At 41.7% G+C, this 25,793-nt stretch overlaps 3 protein-coding genes across 4 annotated transcripts in view; 1 reads left to right on the forward strand and 2 right to left on the reverse strand.

Annotated features, from left to right (window-relative positions):
- The window catches only part of LOC140238419 (nucleolar complex protein 2 homolog), a 42,985-nt gene extending 31,445 nt beyond the window's left edge, over positions 1 to 11,540 (forward strand). For both annotated transcript variants that reach the window (XM_072318326.1, XM_072318325.1), the window contains exons 15-17: positions 8,393 to 8,536; positions 9,425 to 9,538; positions 10,479 to 11,540. In XM_072318326.1, coding sequence (XP_072174427.1) covers positions 8,393 to 8,536; positions 9,425 to 9,538; positions 10,479 to 11,093 — 873 coding nt within the window. In that variant the 3' untranslated portion in view covers positions 11,094 to 11,540. The remainder of the gene's footprint in view (positions 1 to 8,392; positions 8,537 to 9,424; positions 9,539 to 10,478) is intronic.
- On the reverse strand, positions 2,286 to 5,326 carry LOC140239111 (toll-like receptor 8). The gene is made up of 2 exons (XM_072319000.1): positions 4,531 to 5,326; positions 2,286 to 3,594 (listed from the first exon to the last, which is right to left on the reverse strand). The coding sequence occupies exons 1-2, from the start codon at positions 5,324 to 5,326 to the stop codon at positions 2,570 to 2,572; spliced, it is 1,821 nt and encodes a 606-aa protein (XP_072175101.1). The 3' UTR covers positions 2,286 to 2,569.
- Positions 11,541 to 15,542: 4,002 nt separating the features above from the next.
- LOC140238807 (uncharacterized) overlaps positions 15,543 to 25,793 on the reverse strand; it is a 38,436-nt gene continuing 28,185 nt past the window's right edge. The window contains exons 7-12 of the mRNA XM_072318706.1: positions 23,141 to 23,436; positions 22,498 to 22,868; positions 21,245 to 21,330; positions 20,050 to 20,318; positions 19,084 to 19,229; positions 15,543 to 18,025 (exon numbers count right to left, since the gene is read on the reverse strand). Of these exons, the coding sequence (XP_072174807.1) occupies positions 17,753 to 18,025; positions 19,084 to 19,229; positions 20,050 to 20,318; positions 21,245 to 21,330; positions 22,498 to 22,868; positions 23,141 to 23,436 (1,441 nt within the window). The 3' untranslated portion in view covers positions 15,543 to 17,752. The remainder of the gene's footprint in view (positions 18,026 to 19,083; positions 19,230 to 20,049; positions 20,319 to 21,244; positions 21,331 to 22,497; positions 22,869 to 23,140; positions 23,437 to 25,793) is intronic.

The following is a 25,793-nucleotide window of genomic DNA, read 5'->3' on the forward strand; positions in this document are numbered from 1 at the left end:
TTTTATAGCAACTTGCCTCTTCAGAATTATGACACACTTGCACACACACGCGCACACACACACACACTGCTTAAAAAACAGTAATCTCATTTGATCCAGGATTGCATTTGTTTTTAACTTTGTTTGAGTCATTTTTGTGTCTAAACACTGAATATGATGCATTTCTTTTAAAGATAATAAAAAGTTTTGGTACCTCAAAAGTTTCCCTAAATTTCCGTGTTTCAGGTTAAAGTACCTTTCATATAACTAACACTGTGAGACTTACTCGCCCCAAAGTGCTCTCATTTCTTAGAAATCATGCAATTAACTGCGACCAGCAGCCCCATACGCATTAATGCATAGCGTAATGGGGCTTCGCATTGTAGCATTCAGGATCATGACAGATTTAGTATCGCGGGTAAATATCAACTTAAAATCCGAAAAATTCTTTAATTTGAAGACTTACCAATTAAGTTGAAGTCCTGAAAACAGGCTTCGGGTAACGTTTGGTTCTGCCAATAGTCCCTTTCTGTTCGAATTGATGACTGAATGTGACTCTGTCGAGAGGACCTTGGGAGAGCTACATACACTGATAACTATGGCCAGCGCATACTCATACATCACATGCGAACAAATTTCAAATCCATGAACGGATAAGATGTTTGTGTGCGCATGCGCTGGCCGTCAATTCAGCGTAGCTCTCCCAAGGTCCTCTCGACCGAGTCACATTCAGTCATCAATTCGAACAGAAAGGGACTATTGGCAAAACCAAAAGTTGCCCGAAGCCTGTTTTCAATACTTCAACTTAACTGGTAAGTCTTCAAATTGAAGAAATTTATGGATTTTAAGTTGATATTTACCCGCGATACTAAATCTGTCATGATCCTGTAAGCTACAATGCGAAGCCCCATTTAGCTATGCGTATGGGGCTGCTGGTCGCAGTTAGCTACTCCATATGCGTATGGGGCTGCATGCTGCTGGTCGCAGTTATCATGCAATAGTGGTTTCGTATAATACGTGTACTACCTCGCCGCCGTACGGCGGCGGCTCTGGTATGAAACCATTATTGCATGATTACTAAGACATGAGAGCACTTTGGGGCAAGTAAGTCTCACAGTGTTAGTTATATGAAAGGTACTTTAACCTGAAACACAAACTAAGACAAGGAAATTCAGGGAAACTTTTGAGGTAATACCAAAACTTTATATTATCTTTAACAACACGATGTGACCAAGAGGAAATGGTGTAAAGAAAGATGTAATTTCTCTTAACGCCATCCAAGTACAGCCTGTTTTTCATAGACAGAACATGACCACCCAGCTCTTAACCCACAAAAAGTCAACAGATTAGGATTCTCTGTAATGGCCTGAAATGTGCCATTTGGGTCGACTGACTCAAATTTTTAAAGTTTGTCTTATCAAGGGGGTATCTCTCATACCTCCTTGGTCTTATGTGGAACAGTTATCTTTTACTGTCAAAATTTGGCGGCTTGAAACAAAACTAAAATCCAGAGCTGCCAAGTCTCCCTGATTCTGCAGGAGTCTCCCTGAAAATGTCAAAATCTGTTCATGTCTAAATAAGAGTATAATCTCCCTGATTTGGGAATTATTTTTGCCCATAGACATGCATGTAACACACAGATATCTTCCCGATTGTTGTGTGGAATCTCCCTGATTTGGATGTGGGAATGTTGGCAGACCTGAAAATCAAGCTATTAGCAGTTTTTCTGGACCATATTTTTGGACAAGCACTGCTTTTGCTGGGAAATAGAACGTGTTTTCATTGATACCTCTGCACAGTATGCTTGAGTGACTCAGTGAAATCTATAAATCCTCTTTTCTATAAAACTGCACCTCCTAAACTCTCTCTTAATTTCAATCACTTTTTGAATTGATTTAATAGGATGGTCCAAATTTTATTAAGTTATATATCATTTTAAAGCTTAGAACTTACTCTTTTAAACTGTGTTGGAAAGTTGAAATTCATTCCAGCATACTATGTGGGTTTTGAGTCGGGCCATTACATCTTGGTGTGGAAGAAAGGAGTGGACTTGCCTAGCTACCTGTAACAGCCATATCCCTATGAGGACACTTTATCTTTGTCTGCCACGATGCCTGAACCTGGTTGTTGTTCAAGTAGTGAAATCAATATACTAATTTTCAAGAAGTGAAATTCATACATTAAACACATGAGCATATATTTGAAAAACTAAGAAGTCAACAGGAAATACATGTCAAACAGCTGTAAACAGTCAAGATATATACAATATGAGAAAATTTACAAAATCAAATCTTAGTCTTGTTGAGTAAAAATGATGCTAGCAAAATCTCTGTAAATATAAAATTACAAATGTATTGAAGCATTGTATCATACAAAATACAGTACAGGAACATGTAAATGTATAGAAAACACATATTTACATTCTTCTCTAGTCAGCATATCTTGTTGTTTCATTGGCAATTTCTCTTTTGTTATCAGTGCTTACATTTAATTGCTAGAAAGGATCTCTTTGTTGTACTGTTCAAATCAATATACGTGTAGCAACTGTGAAGTGACAAGAGACCAAAAGATTTTGATTCTGTGGTTCCAATTAGATTGGAAGAGCATGATTGATCTGTGGATTTGACCGGATGCACTTCTTAAAATAGGCCCAGAACAAGTTCTGGCCATCGTGGTCCTCAGTCCAGAGCAGGTTAGGCCTGTCTCTGCTCAGAAAGAGTCTTACCAGGTATGGCAGCCGCTCATCTGGTATGTCCTCCAAAAATACCAGGATGACTTTGTCAAGTCCTGTTTCATTCACATGCTCCAGAGCCACTCTGACCTTGGTGTTGAACCAAGCATCATCAGCACAGTGGTTGCTAAGCAAAAGGACAGTCTTGTAGCTGTTCTCGATGATGTGGTGGACAGCGTTGATGTAGTACATTGAAACCCTGAGAGCTTCGTCGCCGTAGGCAACCCGTTGGAGATGGGGCATCCTCTCTTCCAGTGCAGGCCTGAGGACACCATGAAGCCAGTCATCATCATCATCCTGGCACATGATGTTAAGCTGATACTCGTAGTCATCCACCCCTAGGTCTCCCTCTTGCTGCTTATAACCCAAGACCAAAAGTTTCAGCATGAAGATCTTGTAGTTCAGCCACCAGCGTTTCTTGTAAATCAAAAGTCCCAGCAGGATAACTATGACACCACCGAAGATGAGTCCAGAGGTGAGTGGTGCATTGATTCCGCAGAATTCGTCTGGATGGAATGCCTCCAGTGGCAGGTTCACAAATTGTTTGAAGGAAGTCTGCGAACACAGGGTTTCATTCCCGGGGGAGGCGTTAACGTTGGTAGTGTGGAGCCAGTTTTCGAACCAGGCCAAGCTGCAGTCGCAAGTGAAAGGATTGTGGGAGATAGCAAGGCGCACAAGAGTGTCTGGAAAGTATGTGTTTGGAGAAATTGTAGTAAGATGATTTGTGTGAAGGTACAACTTTGTGAGATTCGGCATGTCAACGAGTAGATTTTTGTCAAACAGAGTTATCAAATTCACCTGCAGAAGCAATATCTGTATCATTCCCAGTCCGTTGAAAGCATGTGGGCAGATTTTCTTGATCTGGTTTGACTTTAGTTTTAGTACTGTTAGGGATGATAAATTAGAGAACATCCCTGGTGTCAAAGTGGTAATTTGGCATTGGCGTAGGTCAAGTTCTAGAAGTTTGTTTAATGGTTGGAACACCCAAGGGAACTTGTGCCAGTTTGCCAAGTTATTTCCCCATAGTGTGAGGTTTACGAGTGATTCCAATCCATCAAAGACAGATAAACCTTGATGCTCACCGACCAAGTCCCTGATATTCAACTTGGCTTTTGGCATGTTTAATATTTTCAGAGATCTTGCATTTGTAAACTGATCCAGGTTAATTGCTGTCATGTTCAGGTCCAGGCGATTGAGGTTTCTTAATCTTGCAAAGGCACTGTTTAGTGCGAGGTACCCTTGGAAGGACAGGTCAATATATTCCAGAGAAGTGAATCTGACAAATGCGTCTTCAGAAATGCTATGGATCAGGTTTCCTGTCAAGACAATGTTATGCAAGTGGTGCATTCCTGCAAATGTGTTCCCATTCAAAGATGGTAACCGGTTGTGTTCCATTTTCAGTGTGTGCAAGGAACCCAGATCCCATGTTCCTGTGATCTCGTCTATGTTGTTTGAGACAAGATTCAAGACCTCTAGAGAGGGAATGCCATTAAATACAAGAGGGTCCAAAACTGCAATGCCATTTTTGGACAGAAGAAGAGTTTTTAAGTTCTTGGTACAGGCAAATGCATGAAGAGGCAAGTGTGAAAGTTGGTTCTTTGCCAGATCCAAGTAAGTGAGTGAATTCAATCCACAAAACGAGGCATTTGTGATTGACACTATGCCGTTGCTTACGAGGTCCAAATAACGCAGGTTGCTAAACCCCCAAAATGCATCGCTCTGTATTTGAGATAGTTTGTTTAGCCTGAGACTAATTCCAGTGACATTAGGAAAGTCTAGCTGTTGGCCTTTGTGTGTGAGGGGGAATATCTCGTGAATACTTGCATTGCTGATCCACATTTGAGTGATAGTGTAATTCCCAATAAAAGCTCGCATGTCGAACGTGAGGAGGACTGTATTGTTCAGATTGAGGTCTTGCAGGTGGCACAAGTGGGAGAATATTTCTTGAGGGAGTTCAGAGAGGTTGTTGTAGGCGAGGTTGAGGCTGTCGATGGAGCAGTGCCCAATGGCAGCAAAATTCTCTCGGTGAAGATGCGTGATCTTGTTGTAGCCGAGATCAATCTGCGAAAGGTGTCGACAGGAAGAGAACTGTGTGAAACTGATGTTTGTGATCAGGTTGTGGTCGAGGAAGATGTTCTTCAAGGCTCTAATGGACCCAAGAGCATTGTTTGGGATCTCGGTCAGTCTGTTGTGGGATAGATCAAGGATTGAGAGATGGAGATTCTTCTGAAAGAGGGCATCTGGAAGTTGGCTGATGTTGTTGGAACTCAGATCAAGCACTCGCAAGGCTTGGAGTGACTCAAACGATTTCCCTTCAATCCAATTCAGCACGTTCCATTGGAAGAGCAGGATCTTGATTTTCCAGTACGTAGCAAGCGAATCCTTTGTGATGGTCGCAATGCTGTTGTATGATAAGTCGAGCTTGTTGAGGTTGTCTGGAAGATTCCGAGGGACAGCGGAGAGGTTAAGGTGAGAACAGTCTGCTTGCGGTGAGGGGCCAAGTCCAAAGATGGAGCATGTGAGAGGCGATGGAGATGGCAATTGTTCCCAGTGGCCTGCACACCATGATAAAGTCATCAGCGCACTCAAAACCATGACAGCAGTACCTCCAGCCATCTTGGTTTGCAGCAAAATGATTCACTCAGAATTTGCAGCACTGTGTGTACTCATTTTGTGTTTGTTGGAGCAGTCTGTGTCCCTTCGCGAGCAAGGGCAATCAGTTTGCTTTCTGTATTTCTCTCAATTCCGTTCTTTTGTGCTGCACTGTTTCAAAATATGTTTATTGTGCATGTTATCCAGTATTCATTACCAATAGTAACAACAGAGAAGTGCCATTAAATTGAGGTGTCTGATGACTAAGGTGACAGGTTAACGTTTAATATAATTTATTGCATCTGTTTGCAGAGGGAAAAGCAAATGAATGAATAGTCTTAAACATATACTAAGTACATTATGAATGCAGGAAATGTCAGCCTAAAAACATTTCAGATTTCATACCAGTGAACATGTCAATGCAATGAATCAAATGAAAAACAAAACAAAACTATGAAATACAGCAGCCAGTTAAAACACATTTTACTAAAAGTGTAGAGTACACAAAATTACAGTTTCTGCTTAAAGACATAGTAGCTGACAGACTGCCTCATGGACAGTCTCAAGAGTTCCAGTACTTTGGTCCAGCAATTATGCAAACTTATAATTCTAAACTTGGTTCTATGTTACTGATGATACACAATACAAGGTGTCTGTTTTGTAGAAGATTTAAAAGATAAATATGTATTTGGTTACTCTTTACAAAAAAAAAAAAAAAAAAAAAAAACAGATGCAATTGCCATGGGCATTTCACCCTTCTGAAAGTGATAAAGCAGACATCCGAGATAGAACAGAGATGGAGTCTATATATTTGTATACATGAGCACAATGCCCCACTTGTTGGCCTCCATGGGGTCCATAAACCACAAAATGAGAGAATCTTCAAAGGAATCTTCTTCTATAAAACTGGAAATGATGGAGCTATAATGGTATATTCAAGTACATTTGTTTGTAAGTGCATTTTCAAGTTTGTTTGTGTCAGATCCAATTTTGCCCCCATTGGTGCCCAGGGGGAGTGGGGATGGGGTGGGGGGGGGGGGGGGTGAGAACCAAAGTGGGGGCAATTTTCTCATGTTCGTATTCTTCTTGAAAATATCATGCCCCCTCAGAAGCACCCAAAGCCCCAAAGTTTGCTATGTCCTTCTTAGAATAGTCTGCAAGAATATGTCAAAGGTGAACTTGCGATACTCAGATGAGTGTGAGACCCCCAGGTCTCTTGTTTGTTTGTTTTTTATATGTGGTTGTGAGAAATACTGATTAAGAACACCATCATTTGGACCTTGGTAATGAGGACATGAAACTAATTTATTGACAATTAAAAGTTTTACGAAAGGGAAATGAAATGTTCACAGAGTGAGGAAAAAAAAATGGACGATAACAGTGGTGATGATGATAGTAAGACTGCAAACAGAAATAGGCATGTACCAAGACTACACTGTATGTCCTCCCAAAAGGCTGCAATCAGATTTTCTGCAATGATAACTTTAAAAATGGTGAATCAATAAAAACGCAACATCAAGGAGTGAAACTACATGTATAACTAATTACATACATCTTGCTGAAAACCCTGTTCAATTTGCTTCAGTGAGTCACAGAGAAATTCTGATCTTTGAAGAGCATGTCAGGAATCCCTTCCCTCTAAGTTTTGTCCATTGTGCTCATACCTTACAAAATGGCAAGGGCATCCTAGTGCTGAACTTGGAAGAACGGACCCATGACATGCTTTACAACGATCCACATTTTCTGTGACCACGTAACCAAATTGAATGGGGTTTTCTGCAAGGTAATGAAGGGAAGAATTTATACTTGTAGTTTCATACCCTTTCATTTTGAAAGTTATCAATGCGGAAATCGGGTTGTAATTCTTTATGGGTTTTTTTTTTTTGGACATGTACTCTTTAGATATCACCACATATTAAGCTTAATAGAGGAAGACCTTGTAAGTGATTACCAAAAATTCACAACTTCAATCAAATCAAACAACCTTTTTAAAGTTTAAGAAGCAAAATCTGTGTGTGAAATTACACTAATGGTAGTTTATTCGTCAGCATTACACACTTCGTAGGAATCGTGAGTTCTGATAATACAATGAATACTATTATAGTCTGTGGTTCAGCATGTGAGCTTTAGAACTGAAAAGCTATATTACGTGTCCAAGGGGTGGAAAGTTTATTACATACAGTTATTGTAAAATTCCATTCCACATAGAATCCTTACTACATAGTGAATGATTTCCATATGTTTGACACTTAGACGGACAGTCGTTGATATGTATGCACACTATTTGTTTGTTTGTCTGCTCTTAGGACATGGGACTTTGCATCTGTGCATAGCTTGCGGGGAACAATGAATAATTTATTGTCAGTTTCCAACTGCCCAAAACCTGGGCCCCATTGCATAAAAGTTGCAGTCAAGCATAAATCAGAAAATTGAACATAAGTCTGTGAATACTCAATTCTGATTGGCTGATACCTGACAAACCTTCAGTTTGATTTACTGACTTATGTTTGATTGCATCTTTTTATGCAACAGGGCCCTTGTGCAATGTTTGCTCAGCTGGATGCTGAGCATTGTAATGTGTATATCGATCTTGTAATTGCGCTTTTGCTCATAATCCCTGTAATAAATTTGGGTTAGGGTACCACTTTACATGCCACACAAAATGAGCACAAAGAATCTTGCTCAACTGGAGTTGACCTATACCAATGAGAGCAGGTGTCAGTGCACAAATTCGCTGATGGGGAATTCTATATTAGCATGCCTGCGCTAGTCATGGTTTTGGAATGTACCACAGAGGGCAGCAAACAAAGATTGATTTACTTGAAGAACCGTAATGTAAAAGTGGTTATTTTCGCACGAAGAATTTTTCACGCTATGCCAAGTTAGATGAATTTCATGTGTTTTTAATTCTGTGGAATCAAGACATTACATAGTGGTACATATAACAAGCAAAAATATTTGTGTGCTCTTATTTTTGTGCTAGTTTCTGGTTGCGCGAAATGAACAAAAATTTCCACACTGCAACAATTCTCATATTTATGGTATAAATATCTGATGACTGATTCCTATAAACAAATCTGTTTCTGGCAGCTGAGGTCTTTCCTCAAGAAGTGCAAGGTGGCCAACTTCACCCGCCAGATGAAGCAACTCCTGGACAAGGTCCTGGAGAACTGCCAAGAGGTCACCAGGAGGCGAGAGAAGGTCACCTTTGGTCTGGCAGACGACAAGGCCGTGGTAGGTGTCATGTGACTTCCTATTGCCCCTCCCCTTTCTTTGTTTTAGTCTGTGTCTGCTAGAGCAAGAAGAAGACATCAATGAATGACCTACGTGCGTCTCGTTGTTCAAGTACTTTCAGTGGAGCATCTTTAGCTGCAGTGTAGATCAGTTGGTGTAGAGACTTTTTCTCACGAATCATTAACACTGCACACTGGCACGGATCTGACGGTCCGTGATCAATGAAAATCACTGTCGGACCAGTAACTTTTCCAGGAATTGACCAGTAAACACCAGGAAAACTGGGTACCTACTGGTCAAACACACACGGTTAGACCAGTAGAAAAAATGGGTTAGTGTGCAGCCCTGATTAAGATACATTCAGAATAATTCAATTCAATTCAAATTATTTCAAACTTCGTTTTGATTTTTTTTTCAACAGAATATACAACATACTGATTGAAATTGGACTTGCATTTTGATGATATATAAAAAGCCCAAAATAACTATTTGTTCATGTCTGTAATCTTTCAAAAAACAAACAAACAAACAGTGCACACTTAGATTCTTCTTTTTATTCTTTTGCAGGTGGTTATCATTAAACCCTGACCCCCTCAACACACCCCCAACACCCCGCCCCCAACACACATACCCCCTAAAAATGTTCCACGGCCCCTGTTGCTACCTTAGTCAATGTGCCTATAGAGCACTAAATCTACTTTGTAAACAGCAAGTATATGCACTATAGGCTTTCATAACTGTGCAGGAAAAGACCAGGTACATTTACTGAAAATAAGATCAATCCTCTTGTGAGAATTGTCAGTTGTCGAGTAATTGAATGTGTGTTTTTCATAACCTTGTGCTTATCTGTTCTTTAAGTTGCTGGTTTCCTTTTCGTTGATCTCACAGAGAGCGTGGGAAATGAAGAACAAGGAGCAGGGTACACCGATCCTGAAGTTCTACCAGACCTACAAGAAGCTGAGGGAGCGTGAGCTCAAGCATGAGGAAGCCGGCAAAGAAAGGGTGAGAATACTCCACAGGCGCTTTGATGTAGCACCTCTCATGCCTGCATTTTACGTTTGAGAAAGAGAATGGAGAATGTTTGATACTAGAGTTTAGTTTGATTAATAATTTCTCATCTTGTCATGATTACACACCAAAGAAAAAAAAAACTTTTGTAAAACATAGTCACCCAGAATGTAGTTCTGGATACCATAATTAATGTATAAGTGATACATTTCATATACTCTTGTAGTTGTTTTAATTTGGTGAATTTGGAAAATTTGTGGAAAATGAACACCACATGATTGTTGTCTCCCATTTGACACAAATGCAAGGAATATTGTCTCTATTGTTGGAAACTGCTATCTTAAATCAGTAGAAAGGATGCTACTTTTTTTTTTTCCCCTCACTGTTGTGGTTCATGATCTGCAATTAAATCACTGTCTCATACACCCTAATTCATGAAGTATAATGCATGTGAAATATATGACACGTGCAATATGGGTGTATGGTAAAGTGTATGTGTGTGTATATGCACATTTTTGCAATGGTTAGTTAATGTTGTAACATTAGCCCATTGTGTGCTGTGAGTGCTGATTGGCAAAAAAAAAAAAAATGTCTTGGCATTCTATACATTGTCCAAAGTCCCTGGCACATAAAGAGTCAACAAACATTGAGTGTGATAGACATTTAGGCCCGAATTCATGAAGGTGGTTTAAACTTAGACCATGGTACAAGTTTAGACCAAAGTCTAAAATAAGCGTGAAATAGGTGCATATTCTACATGCGGGTATTAACTTAGTTTGTTACTGTACATCTGTTGGCGTACGCAATCTGCCAGTCATACTTACAAAGAAGAATTTTGCATAAACTGTGGTTTAAATTTAAACTTAAAATTTGGGCTTACACTGTAAGTGATTACACTTTTTGTGCTGGCCTGTCTTCGAATCTCCTCCCTCAGCTCATCGATGACAAGATCCCCACCATCAGCCAGAGCAAGAAGCGGAAGCTCGAGAGCAAGATGGAGCTCAAGGACCTCTTCAAGAAGGACGCCGGTTCAGACGACGAGGAGGACCTCTTCAAGCGGGTGGAGCGGAAGCAGACGAGGATGAAGGAAAAGAGATCGGGAAAAGGAGGCAAGGACGACGACGACGATGATGACGATGACGGGTTGGAATCTTTGGACGAGGATGAACTGGCGGCCCTGAGCGAGGGCAGCGGAGATAGCACAGACGAGGATGATGATAATGAGGATGACGACGATGATGAGGATGATGATGATGAGGAAGATGGAGGTTCGCATCCGTCGTCGAGGAAGACAGTAGGCAAGGGAGGGAAAAGTTACAAGATAGAGCAAAGCTTAGGCAATGCGGATGAGAGAGAAGATGTTGTTGAGGACTTCAAGATGTGGTCTGACGAGGAGGAGGAAGAGGAAAAGCCGAAGAAAGCGAAGAGGAGAAAGATGATGGGTGCTCAGAAGAAGCAACTCAAGAGTAAAAAGACAACAAAGGCACCGACATTGAAACAAAGTAATAGCGCTGCAAAAGGAAAGAAAAAGAAACAGGTTAAAACATGACCACCTTTTTGTGATGAACTCAGAGTTATTCATGAGAAATGTAATGATTGTAAGAAAGTACACCTTCTCTCGCTCTCCTGGAATGAAGATTATGTCACAAAGGCTATGACCTTGAATGAAAGGTAACTCTTGCTCTTGAAATCACCAATACTTCTAGATCTTATTTGCCTCACTGAAGTGATTGTGAGTTGGTCTTCCTTAATTTTGGACTGTTTTATGCATGTCCAGCACCACGCTTTTAAAAGTTGGGGGGGGGGGGCAGCTTATCATTTGCTGCCACTTTCGGGTTTCATCAGCTAACCAAAAAAAAAAAAAGACCTTCAGAGCAATTTTCTTGTGCCACTTCTGGGTTTTAGCTTGCAATCGGCTTCCAATCAACATCGACCAACAAACAAACAAAAAAAGCATAACCATTTTTTTTTTTTGATGCTGCTTCCGGGGTCAAACAAGGGGGGGGGGGGGAGTTTGTTTGTTGTAGTTGTTTTTTTCTCTGGTCATGTTGGACCAGTAAATTTGGTAATTCCTGACATGTTACTGGCCCAGCAATAAATTTTTACTGGTCTCGAACCAGTACCAGTGTTAAGCGTTGACTACATCATCTGCTACTGCTACACCAAAACATTTAGTACATGTATGCCGGTCAAATGATACTGTAATGGCCAATTTATAGCAGAATCAAAACCAAACAAAACGAAAATATGCTTCAGCAGGGACCTTGCAAAATAAAGACATTCCACTATCACTGCGTCATGTGGTATCAGGGTGCAAGTATTGACCCGTTACATGCTGGTTGTGAGTGATGGTAAATAGAAATGGCCTTCATTCATGTCCAAGATACAGAAATCTTTTGTAAATCAACTTTACATCTGTCAATAAACCATGTTAGTTAATGCACTGGAAGAGTCCTCAATTTGTTCTCTTATCGTGTTGAAATTTATGAGCTTTTACATAAATGTACACCAATGTAGCACGCTTGTTCTATTGCATCATTGTGTGCTTTCTTCTTTTCTTTTTCCGGTTTGGCTCTTATTTGTCATTATTGGCTGAAGCCAACAGATATTCCCAAGTCCCTTGTGCGTCAACTCACTGGAGTTTCACTGCATTTCTCTCCATTAGGTGAAACAAAAAGGCGTGCTAGCAAAAGCCATTTCCAATTACACCAACACACATACACATTGTGCATGTGTTTATCTTCTGCCTTTCCTATTTGTCTTTGAACACTCTGTACATGTCAGGGAGTAATGGCCATCCCAAAGAGATTATACCTATAGAGTAAGTAGTCGCCATACGCGTGCGTACAAATGGTGCGTCCAAAATTGAAGAGGGAGCGCACACTCAGATCCAGGCAATGGATCTAAGTCTACGTTCAAGTCATATCTTCTCATATCATATATGGAATGATATGTTATTCTTCATAACACATTTTCATTTTCAGAATCGCAATGTGATTAATTGTTTAGATATTAGTTTCTACGATGATATCATATCATTTGAACCATTTGGTATTGTCCAGACCTTTTTGTTGTTCGCAAAATAAACAGTGGGAACTTGGATGTAGACTAGACAGTAATTTGAGCATTATGACGTTTGTTTCGTGTACATTCCCACTCACGCCATAAAATCAAACAACATCAGCACCATTATGACGCTTATAAATGATCATTGTGACGTCACAATAAAACGGCGCAAGGTCACTGCGTCGAATATTCAGTCGAGCGCATTAAACAGTGTGCTGCCATCTACTGATTAATAACTGCACAGGATCCGTGCAATGGTGGCTCCCACAACGCGAAATGGCAGCTCCCTCGCGTGGCTGCCTCCCTCACTGGACTACGCCCTCCTGTGGTATAATCTCTTTGGGCCATCCGTGCAAGACTTAAAAGAAAACTGTACTGACATTTTCTAATTGTCTGATAATTCTAATCTACATTTTTTGATGCCTACTACTGGAAAGAGAGGATTGTAAAACCCAGGATAAGCCTGTGATGATTTTTTGACAAAAATGAAAACGAGCAAGCCATGGAACGATCCACACAATTTGGCCTACGTCACAGCTCGGTGCTCTTGGTGCACAACTCCGACATTAGCAAGACGAACTACATAATGCCAATTTACTGATGAAATCTCACACGAAGTACTGCTCAAGCTGTTATTTAGTATAATTGCAATATGGAGCTATAATAAATATGTTAAACAATATCTATTAATCTTTAAAAGCAATCTCTTCAACAGCTTTTTATTTAGATAAAACTTGTGGGGAAATTCCAGATATGCAAAATGAAATTGGCATAGTTATCCGAACGTGCTGCCCATAGAAGACTATGTGTAAGTAACGTTACGCATTGATGATCATGATCGAGCGATGGTTCGCCAGTTCAAACTATCTAACGTAGATGAGGGCTGAGTGAATCTAAATCCAAATGTAGATAGACTCTCTTCAACGGCACGCACGATTTACGCTTAGTGAGATGAAAACGGTACCCAGTACACATAGACTCTGAAATACTAGAACTAGGACTAGGACTACTGAGCAGTCAAGGAGTAGGTTCTATACGTGGCAGTCCAAGTTTTGATGAGTAGGACCTACACTCACTCACCGTCGACATTGCAGCTGTAGGCCCTATGTGCACAGCGCTAATAAGGCACAGCGTAACGTTACATACCCCTGCTGCCAGAACTTGAAGAAAGTCCAGACGAAAGTCCAGACTCCAGATCTTGATCTGGACCCTTGTCCTGCAGGCACTGTTGTTCCTGTGCTGGATTTTTCAGGTAAGGTATCTGCTTTATGGATTTCCGATGTTTTGTAGTCGAGATAAATCTCATAGTGGTGTTATTTACACCAAAGACTAATGTTAGATCTAACAGTTTGTTTCAGTAGGCCTACTAGGACCCATATCTCGGAAGAGTGGCCTGACCACGTAGATTCTAACACAGTACAGTGTCGCTGCTTCGCGATCCCAGCGCCGGTGTAGGTATAGTGCTAGCGTACTTCCGTATCCATGTAGATATCTCAAAATTCACCTTGCCAATGGCACCAAACTCACAGGAAATACTTTATGATTCATATCCAACAGCTCACGTTAATTGGAAACAAATCACATGTCGGGAAGCGTAAGTGTAGATGTCGACTTTCCTGTCGGTGTCGCTAAAAAAAATCTGCTCTACGACTAACACGAGTGATTGCGGCCAGGCCCTACCTACCTGCTGCGCACGCACAGACTGAAGTTAGCCATTTAATATCATGAGACAAATCTTTCAAGTAATCGGGGGCAATAAATAAATTTACAAATTATTTGTGGTAAGTTGAATAAAAAATGTAGTTCCTATATCACACAAGTCGCAAAAATCATTACACTTTTGAGTTTAGTTCTCGCGTAAATTCCCCGTTCTCACAGTACTAGTCGGCTTACTTCAGTTCTAGATTGTGCATCTTGCGTTCGCCAAGATCTCTCGCGAAGAGCGAGTTTTTTTTTTGAGTGACGACTTGAAAGTCGACGTCAATATTGATACTTCTCGATTACTGATTTCGTTCAAATATAAGAGAATACTTTGAAATATGCTATGAAGTATATCCTGTAATTTTCGTGCGATTTGGTTTAGTGAAATTTGAGATATCTACATGGATAGAACAGTACACAAGCGCCGCCTGCTAGCTAAATTAGGCCTAAGCGTCGTCTGCTACTCGATACGAAACGCACGCGTATGCGAGCACTTGTAATCAGTAATAGTGAGAGCACCACCTGTGACATCATAACATCCGGGCCCGTCAGCTCATTAGCATAATTCTCAACTAAAAAGTTCCATTTTTAGCATTAAATTACGGACTTAATCGTTATGAAATTTTGATTCTGTTTGCACCGCTGGGTCTTTTAGAATTAAAAGAACAACATATAAAAAAATAAAAAACCGGTAAAATGCCCTTTTAACTTCTCTGCTTTGTTCTGTTTTGTTTCTGTCCTTTGCAGTCCCCCATTCGTGATAATGTGAATGAAGGCTTTTATGGACAGCATGGAATCAGCAAAATGTCTAAAGATTTCCTTTTAAGATGTGCCATGCAAAATTTCAGACATTTCAGATTTCAGATTTGTCCTCATTAATCTCTTAAGTACAAAATACAAATTTCTAGTACATGTTAGAATACCGGTATTGTACCTTTTTCTTGTGCTCTGTTCTTTTACAAAAGTACAGGGTGTTTAAAAAAAAAAAGAAGAACAAATTTGTTGATGGATTTCAATTTTGTTTCTGTCCATTTCTATCAAGTGCAGCTGAATGTTATGTGTGTCAATGAGGCTCTTGTAATGAACATACATTTGGACACGACATCATAAGATCACTACATAATAATCACAAAGACATGACTGGCCAACTTCAAAGTGTTGCTGAAGTATTAAAGATCAACGCCAAATACCAAAGTCCAACCAGAATGATGTAGGCAGAGACCAGGCAACATTTCATGTGTATCAAAATAAACTCTTTTATTTGGCTGCATTGTGAGCTTTTACACAAATGTACACCAATGTAGCACACACATTCTATTGCATCATTGTATGTTTTCTTTTCATTTTTTTTTTCCTTGTTTGGCTCTTATTTGAGCCAAGCATCTCAACAGGATTCTAAAACAAGGGCTCTTTTGGTCCATTTTGAAACTCAATTATACAGACTGAAACTTGTAAAACTTATTAGTCAAATACACACAAATGGCAAACTTTTAAACATACTGAAATAAATATTTGAGCAATTTATGAAAAAATCTTTCCAAACTATAGAGAAACAAGTTTGTATTCCATCCTTGTTACAGTCGTATGGCCAAATTACACCAAAGAACAAACAAACAAACAAACAAAAAATTAGAATGAAAGATAAAGTGCTTGGTAGTTTTCTTGGTAACCTCAAGAAACTTATTTTCTGCTCAAGAGCCTCGGAAGCTCTTCAGTGAGGTAACATGAACCATATGTGTCATGAAAACATGAAAGAAAAATGAAAGAAAAACAAAACAAAACAAAAAGGTATCAAACTTTAAGGCACTGCGTTTCATGTAAATGCATTCAGACGTGTTTGTTGATTTCAGCCAGAGAGAAACATATTGAAATCTTCACTGTACAGAGACATAAATAAATATCTTCAAACACACATTTTTATGTACATACTTACATACATTCATACATACAAAATACAGGGTGCACTTCGATCTGAAACAAAGTTTACGGCACGTTGTTATTGTTCAAGAAACTGGTGTTTGTGCCAAAGACAATCTGCCATGAATATTTGGTGAATTTGTATCGTGTATACCTCCATGCACATCCCACCACTCATACTGTGTTGGCTATTGCCTTCCTGAGTTTGAGAAATCCACCATCAGAAGAGATATTAGCAATCTGTATTTTACAATCTCAGCACAAAGGTAGACCTTTTTTAAGTGTAAAAAACACAAGACAGATAAGGTACAAATGAAATATATAAATTTTTGCAACTAAATCCGAGGTACATCTAGGCATCGACCAATTTTGTTGAAACTTAAATGGAATTGAACTAAATTCTAGTGTATTGAGGTCCATCTGTGATTGCATAAATTTGACAAGAGTCAACATCTGGAAATATGAATAAAAGCAACAACAAATTAACAATATAAATGGCAATTTTAAAGCCCTATGATCAGTAATACAACCTGAATTTTTCTGTTCATGTTTGTCTAAACGTCTCTTGTATTGACTCATGCGGGACTGTTGAGATAGTATTGCGCCCTTGTCGCAAACCCTGTGTTTGAGTACAACTTCAAAGTAACACACTTTTTCAGAGGAAAAATTATTTAGCCGTACCTACGGCATCGGCCCGTCCTCCCGAACGAATACGAGAGTGAAATAACTACGGGTTTTGAGTCTAGCCGTAGAGGGTAGCAGACTCGCCCCACTTTTTGCATGCATCATCTTGCACGATAGACGAGAATGTAGACCTACATACTGTCAGTCTGTGACTGTGAGGGTAGTACAACTGAAAATTTCCCAAAAATATAAGGGGTCATCCCACGAGGCTGACACCCACGAGTCATACAGCCCATGAGTTCGACACTAGGCAAATAAGGCCCATGAGTTTGACACCAGGTAAAAACAGCCCATGAGTTCGACATTACAACAGGGGGCTTAATGTATCGGTCTTCTGGGCCTTGTTTGCGTAGTGTCGAACTCATGGGCTATACGACTGTGGACTGTCTGACTCGTGGGTGTCGAACTCGTGACGTGCACCCAAATACATAGCAAACAGGACAATCCCAAACTAAATCACTGAACCCGCCTTTCAAAGTCCATGAGTTGTCCGCGGCGGAGGCGATGTGTGTTACCCGTTGGCAAACGATTATTTTACGGCAGTGCTTCTCAGCTCACGATCAGTCGACAGACGATGTAACAGATGCTGTCATATTTCCGTACTCGTCGATATTTATTTTACGCAGATATGAGGAGATTGAAACTAACAAGATTTTTACGACTACGCCCGCCCCTCCGTTTGGAGTCGAAAGCTGATCAGCTCGGAATAGAATTCGTTTTTTCTAAGCACGCATGTTTTTAAATGCCAGCATCCCTGTGGTACAATCAACGATGAAAATGTTTAATGTCCACGCGAGGTGATCGACTTTTCTTTTTGCTGAGAAGTCGAGTTCGAAACGGTCAATGTACATCATCCGTGAATACCTCTGTCGACTTCTGCCCGGCGAGGGGCGTGGCCGCGGCGGGTGGCGGGCCGGTGGAAGGAGGAGCGGCGGGCTGCGGAGGCGGAACCGTGCTGCTGCAGTACTGGCCGTCGAGCGTGAAACCTAGGCGGCGGGCCACGTGGAGGCGGATCTTGAGGGCGGGGCCAAGCTTGAGGCCCATGTTGTGTAGGAGGTGGTCCTCGGTCAGCACGGGTAGAATTTCACCGTCGATGGCTTGCTCGCAAAATACCTGACGCAAAGAAGTTGACATAGGCACCATGAGTGATTTCAAGTTACATGCAATGTACCCCCAACCAACTAAGAGAGTGACTTTGCAAATAGCATTCTCCAGCGTTGATATTTTAATACATGTATGTGAATATTACGCCAGTGCTTCCGCGTCGAAGGACGCATTTTTCATGACTGAGAAACTATGAGTTTAATTGTCTCAATTTACGTTAGTAAAGCTTTTTACTTTTGTTTGAAAATTTGTTACATTGTAGGCTACGAGGATTTTTTTTTTTTTTTTTTTTTTTTTTTGTCATCGCCGCTGAAATGGATTTCGACAATTTGTGTAAAGTAATTGTGATAGAGAGCAGAAAATAAACATCGGATTTGGCACCCAATTAGCGGAAGGTACGAGGACAAGGGAGTTTCCTAGTTGCTTGATTGGCCACGCGCAGTGCCAAGAGGAAATTGTATAGATTTCTCGTGTGGCCCAGGTTCGTATGAAAACGGGCACAATGTATTTGTAAATGTCTAGGAGAACTTGAATTTCATTGACGGACTTGATCGTCACGGTAGAACACACGTCAGCGTAGATTCAGATAGGCCCTACAGATTTGTGCTGTGGATGTACAGCGTATAATAAATATTTGTCTTTTTTTTTTTGTAATTGATCCTCCTCTAAAAGGTCGGCACCACGGATGGACGTTGACATTACAATGAATTCACGAACGGGTTACCTAAAGATAATGACATGGTTGAACCTTTGTGTTCTTTGGGTGCCGATTTACACTGAAAACCCCATGGCATTGTACACATTGTCCAAAGTCCCTGGTATAGAAAGGGTTCATGTAATGCGATGAGTCAAGGACAAAAATACCTGGCAGCGCACCCTCCCCGAGTGACATGCGACAAATGACGTCAGGTTCAGCAGTGACTATAAAGTGTACTGTTGTGGAGAATACTGTACATTTGTATTTCCAGGGAAGCGAGTTTCGCCTCCCTGGCATTTTCCAAGGGATTTAAACACTCCCTGGTAAGTCACATATTTTCATGTCGCGGCTAGAGTGCACGTAGGCCTACCTGGCTGTACTCCTCACACCCCTTCAGCGATTGGACGAAATGTGTGACGTCAGAGACGGACCAGGAGGCCATGTCTGCGGGGAGGAAGACAGTGTCGCCGTGGCCAGACGAAGGGTGTGACGAGGATGACGCGTTGCCGTCGTCACCTGCTCCAGGTTGGGACGAATGCAAAATAGCGGGAGTGCACTGATTACGTCATATAGTCACGACTATGACCACTCTTTTGAACAACGCAGAACGGGCATTTTTCTTTTAGTGGAGGCAACATACGAATTGTGTTGCACAGGAGAGCCATATTTATATTTTGAGGCCCCAGAAAATATCATGTATCCCATTGCCTCGGGATGGTCAAAGAAGGAGAGGGCAATATACGAATGTATGGCTCAACTTGTAACACTTGGAATTACATGACAGGAGTGATGAACGGATGTACGTATAAACAGATATGGACTGCTTTTCGGGGCATTGTTGATATTATTGCCCCGAGAGATCTCAGACTCCATGCCATGAGAAGCGAGAGAAGCTTCAAGCTTCCGCGAGAAGCTTGCTCCGAGGGTCATGGCATGTACTTGAGATCCTGAGGGACCAAGATGTCAACAATGTCCGGAATAAAAGTAGCCCATATCTGTTTTATATATCAAATAAGGTTACATGACATTCTACTTGGTTGATCGTAATCGAGCTAAGTAATCACACTACTATGGCAAACTGTCGTCAACTTTTGCATTACGCCGGCATCAGAAAGGGCCGTCTCTCGCGCTATTAGGTGGAAGTCAAGCGTTTACATTTCGTGTACATACGCAAGGCTCGACATTTAGTGGAACCAGAAGAGGGTGGTTTGGCACTATAGGGCTGTCTGGGTACTATGGGGATGAAGGTAATATTGTCGAATTTACGCCCCCAATTTGGACAAGTCAGAATCAATGCTTCGTCAAATGAGGTACTAGTATAGCAGCTGACACTTACCGGGGTGGTTGCTACTGTGTGTGCTGCTTGGTCGGCTGCTGCTGTAGCCGCTGCTGGACGACGCCACAATCTCGGGCCGCGTCAGCTCGATCATCTTTACGGGGGTGCCGGGCTGCCGCAAGGACGGGCTCGCCGCAGAATGCGATCGCCTGGACGACGAGCTCCCGTTCGTAGATAGGTTGAGTTCCCCCGAGCTTCCGTGATGCGCGCTCGCTATGCCGTTGGTGGTGGCCGTGTTTCGGGCGCCGTACCCTGGTGTCGACTGATATCTGCAGAAGATGTAGAAATGTTAGCCTTTAGATATGTGAAGATTATGTTTTACGTGGAACGCGCGCATTCAAATCAGGATCAAGGGTATACCAAAAAGTAGCCTTTTACAAAGGTAGCTCGCTATGATTTCAGCACACGCATACAGAGAGCAATGGACTCGCACACACAGCGCGCGACCGGCGAGCTGCGAGAGTAGCGTCCCATCCGCGAAAAGGCTAACCAAAAAGTGAAAGGCTGAATTTAATACTAGTGTATGCAAATTTATGGGTATTTTCCTCTCAGGGCATAATAACGAGCTATTTCACCTACTTGAATATTCTCAGTGCATTACAGTACTTTGGATGTAGGGGATCCACATTGCTTGCATTAGTTGCTGCTATGCTAGGCAAGCATCTGGCAAGTTTTCTAGTTGTAACGAACAGCCGTTGTTACAGCAGCATGCATACATTTTTAAAGTGTTAGCAAACCGTTTCATTGTTAGAATGTACCGAAAAATCTTGAGATTGTACTTGATAAAAGACTGGCGAATATCGACATTTGATCGCAATCGGAAGAACGGCGTTACAGCTATGAACATTTGAATATTGTTACGTCGTATACTGTGCTATTCTTTATTTTGTTAAGCTCATCTTCACATAGCTGGTGAGTATGAGATATGTCGCAGTACTCACAGAAGTTTTACGTGTTAAAAACAAAAACAAACATATTATTATGATCCATCTCATTTTAAACCGGAAGAGGTGTAAAACAGTTCCCTTGGAGGCCAGATGGGACACCATTTGATATCGTAGTGTGCCTTCGGAATGACGCAAAATTTGTTGTGATGTTTGCACTCCAAATGCAATGTATGGGAAATTTGCTTCCATGAGTTATTATCTCTCTGGTTCCTAACTTGGAGCAAGCTGTGGTTGACTAACTAACTTACCTTGGTCTAATCGCTGCATTGACCTTGGTGTAGGACTGAGATGGGTGGGAGGAGAGAACGATGTGGGGAGCTCTCTGAGGGTGTGCCTGGATCGAGATAAACGTAGGTTCTCAAAGATAATAAACCATTCTGGATAAGTCAAGTGTTCCGACATATCTGTAGCGGATTTTCACTTTTAGGCGAAGTACACGGAGCTATGTATTTTCTTTTTTAATGATATTATCTCCCATTCTCTGTTTACCTTTTCATTAGACCCATTCATATCTATCTGTTTATCTTCTTTTTTTTTCCACCATCTACGTATCTTACCATCCATCTATATATTCAGTGGGAGCGCTGTGGCATAGTGGATAAGATTCGATCCTGACTTTCAATTAGAGGACTCGTGTTCGAATCCATGCCAGTACTTACGTCCTTAGACAAGATGTTTTTACTCACCCTGTTCATCTACCTACCAATCTGTCTGTCTGTCTGTCTATAAATCTAATAATCTAATTTTCTTTTTTTCACACCTTCCTTCTCTTTCTCTCTCGGTCGAGTATGAGTTTGTCATTTTATCATTGCATGTGGTATATATCATTCATGTTTACTTCAGCAGTTGTTCAGTGACCTCGCAAATGATTAGTGAGTGGTGGTGATGCGTACACTCTTCAGGCGGTCTACGCCATTTTCCGTTCCGTGCTCTCAAATGAGAGTAAGTGCTACAAGTACAATGTTTCGAGCATTTTCTACCAAATTTTATTTGCATTATTCATTAGCCCTTTCTGTTACCCTTATGTAGAACGATTCAGTCCAATTCTGCACCCCTCTTAAAAGAATCTCACCTGGGGATAAGTAAAGCCTTTCTACAAAGCCTGAAGCCCGCCGCACACTATACAACTTTCGGTCGCACGACTAAGCGACTTTTGATCTGAAATAAACAAGCGTGTTTATTCTGCTGCTATTGTGATTTATTTCGGATACAAAGTCTGTTTAAGAGTCGTATAAGAGTACGGCGGGCTTTAGGTAACGCATGCCCGATTCAGAAACGATACGATTCTTTCATACCTTTTCCATCTTCCGCTCCCTGGCATTCAATGAAGAGAGCGGCATTATTGTCTAACCTGTATTCCACTAACGATTCAGTGATATTTTGGCTATACCTGACGGGGAGTCGCCGTTTCTGTTAGCCGTTCTTTTTTGTAATTTCACATCATGTCATCGTGTAAAAAAATACTAGTATTATTGTTATATAATATCTGTATTGAGGTTACCTCTTCTCTTGCGCCCCCGACGTCGAGGTGTTGAGGGGCGGTTTGCTTGCGCGACTTCGTCTGGTGTTTGGCAATCATCAGAGGCGGCTGCGACATCAGCACCACTCCCGACGAACCCACGGCAGCCCCACTGGGCGGGGACGCCGACGAGTTGCGGCTGAGATCGGCCGGAACTGACGCCGCGTTGGCCGTCGACGTGCCATTGGCAATGGACGCGCTCGCCATGACGGCGGCTTGAGCGGCACGGACCAGCCCGCCGCTGCCGCCGCCGCCGTAGAACGACTGGATGTTGCTACCACCTGGTGAGGAGCTTCGTCCGAGAGGGGAGCTGGACCGACTGGTGCTCAGGTTCAGCGAGCGACGGAGGTTTTCTGCGATATCGGGGTGTCGGGAGAAATTATGTAGAGAGAGGTGATATGCAGTAAGCAAAGTTGAGATCAGGATTCAGATTTTACCATATGCTGAATTTGAAGCAGACACCTTTTGCTGTATATCGTATAATAAAAAGGTTTCAATATATTTTGGGACAATTAATCAGTTGGCTCATTATACTCAGATCCACACACGCAAACACGCCCAGACACACACCATCTATTATGGCATCTTGCTATAGCAGAGCATGGACACTAACAACCACGCATACCGATATTTTGTGGCTCTGGAGAGTTCGCCGCTTCAAAGATCCTCCTCTGCTGCTCGTCGTAGATGTCGTCCTCACGAGGCGAGATACTCCGAGCTCGCTTCACCAAGGCCAGCCCCGATGTCGACGACGACGCGGAGGCCGTCGGCGGACTCGTCGTGGTGGGGCTTCCATTGTCGACGTTCAGCGGGCGCTTACGACTCCCGTCGTAGGAGTGGTGGCCGTTCTGGTTGTAGCCGTTTTCTCGATGCTGAAGCTGGTCGATGATCTCGTTTAGATGGCCCCCGTCGTTGTCATGTCTTTGCAAAAAGGAAAAAAAAAAAAAGGTAGAGCAATATTGTCAATATCGCCAATGCGCAAAAATACTTTAGCGCAGGCTGCAGAGCCCTATCACAGATGCAATGTGGGATTCCTCGGGAGCATTGTCACTTCCGGTTGTCCTGCACCTCTCAGTTCCCATGCGATTCAAGGCAATTTTCGTCTGCTTTTCTTCAGCTGCTTTCTGCTTTAGCTAGAATTAAGCTAAAACGCTTCTGAATTTTATTGATTCGCGGTCGCTAGAGTCAGCATGGCTCGCTACTGAGAGGCTTCAATATGCAGGTCACATGATAGAAACCGAAGAAATCTTCAACGAAAAAAAATATATATATATATACCCCTGCGGATAAAGACGGAACGTGACCCGATTGCAGCCAAAGCTGGATGAAGGTTTGTCCCTTGAGCTATCCCATGATGCATCTAAAGCGATGCTGGCTGAGCGGCACCCAGGTATTGGATACACCGAGAAATGAGATGATATCAAAATCATATACGTTTTAGATCCGTTGGCTGGAATTCACAAATGCAGTTTAAGTCAAGTCCATGGATTATGCAATTTTGCGATGGCGCAGATAGTGAGACGTATCGCGTACGCCAATAACGGATATCAAAATCGTGAAATGAACTTTTTAACGGTCCCCCCATTTTTTTATTTATTTTATTTTCTTTTTTGTTTTTTGATAACGATAACTCCATGGATATGTATTGTAATCAGTCGTGGAACCTAAATATAAACTTTTATCTTCTGATACTCAACTCTGATTCGTCAGTTCTGGGAAAGCAATCCTAAATAGCGTGTTACGTGTAGGCCTACACGCTTGCGCGCGCGTGACGAGGCTGTGATTATCGTCACCCAAACAATCGGCAACCTTATCGTCACATCGACTATGACGTCAATAATTATGTCAATTGCGCTTTCAGCAACCTCTACTTACATTCCAACCAACAGACCCCCCTCCCCCCCCCCACCACCACCACCACACACAAAAAAAAAGGAAGAAATGTTAAAAATGGTTATCAAGCAAGTATGGATGTTCTTTTTTACTCTCTTCCGTCTTTAAATGAATTACACTTATTTAATAATCTTTTCTACCGAAAGGGCACGTTTGCTGTTATCGATTCAAGACTATCGGATATCTCGAATCCTGCCTGCCTGCCTCCTCCCCCCCCCCCCCTCCCGAAGATATTTCACTCGGTGTGAGATATTTTCGATGTAGCGATAGGCTGCTCTCCTCTCGATGGCAGATGAGAGTTTTATTATTTCCTGGGACGGTAATAGAATCTTCCTTTTCGCTGATGCACATATTCAGGAATACCCCCAGCAAAATCATACGCGCGGCCAAGTATTGTTGTACTAGAGAAAGGTATAGGAACTTGACGCATTGGTTGCAGCTAACCCGTAGCGTCGATCCATGCAGGCAAACAAGGCAACAAGCAAGGAAACAAACAAACAAAACACCAACAATAGTTACTATGCGTAGTAGATGCAATTTAGTGCTTCTAGCTTCAGCTCTCTCGTTTTTGTTTTGTTTTGTTTGGTGTGTTTGTTTGTTTTTTTTTTTCAGCTTAGTCCGTACATTCCACGTCACTTTGTCGTCGAGGAGGGACAGTCTTTTTGTCTTTATTATGTTTTGTCATGTTGCTTTTGCGGATGCAAAAAAAAAAAAAAATTGCTTATCAAATTAAGTGACTTTGTGGTAGACGTTAGAGGAAGTATTTCTAAACATGAATCAAAATAGGGAAAGCTCTGAATGTTCCCCCTCCCTTCCGCTAGAAGGGTGAAACCAGGCAGCAAAAACATTAGTCATTTGTTACGATCGCACACTGTGTCGAGGACACACACACACGCACAAAGAATTATACTCGGGAGACTTTCCTTTCTTTTTTTTTTTTTTCAAAGTTGCGTTGGAAAATAGCTATAGGGAGAAGGGTAAAGTGGCAGTGAAACATCGACGGTTACGAACAATTAGACTATGAAATAGACGAAAAGTAACGGGAAAGACACAACATAACATGATTTTTTTCATATATTGAGTTGCAAAAGCAAATCTCAGGATGGACCTGGGAGCATCTTGGAGGAAGATTGAAAAGCACACCTGTCTATAAGGTTCTGAGTTTTTTATGGATGCACTAGCTGACATAAACACAGGGTGGTGTGCGTGTGTGTGTGTGTGTTTGCGCGCGCACGCGTGACGTCAGAGTACAATACGTTATGTTTTATAAACTTCTTGAGGGAAGTATAATGAGCTGACAAAAAGAGTATAAAAAAGAACGGCGTCATCCCACGCCAAGTTATACGGCCCACGAGTTCGGCAGTGAAAAAAAAAAAAAAAAGGTC

The sequence above is a fragment of the Diadema setosum genome, chromosome 15 (assembly GCF_964275005.1).
Source record: "Diadema setosum chromosome 15, eeDiaSeto1, whole genome shotgun sequence".
Lineage (NCBI taxonomy): Eukaryota > Metazoa > Echinodermata > Echinoidea > Diadematoida > Diadematidae > Diadema > Diadema setosum.

What these genes read in the sequence shown, in the direction of transcription:
- LOC140239111 (XM_072319000.1), bottom strand. Translation starts at nt 5,326, where the DNA reads ATGGCTGGAGGTACTGCTGTCATGGTTTTGAGTGCGCTGATGACTTTA. An exon ending in AATGTGGATCAGCAATGCAA is followed by an intron (nt 3,595 to 4,530) that starts GTATTCACGAGA and finishes CATCCCTAACAG; the next exon opens with TACTAAAACTAAAGTCAAAC.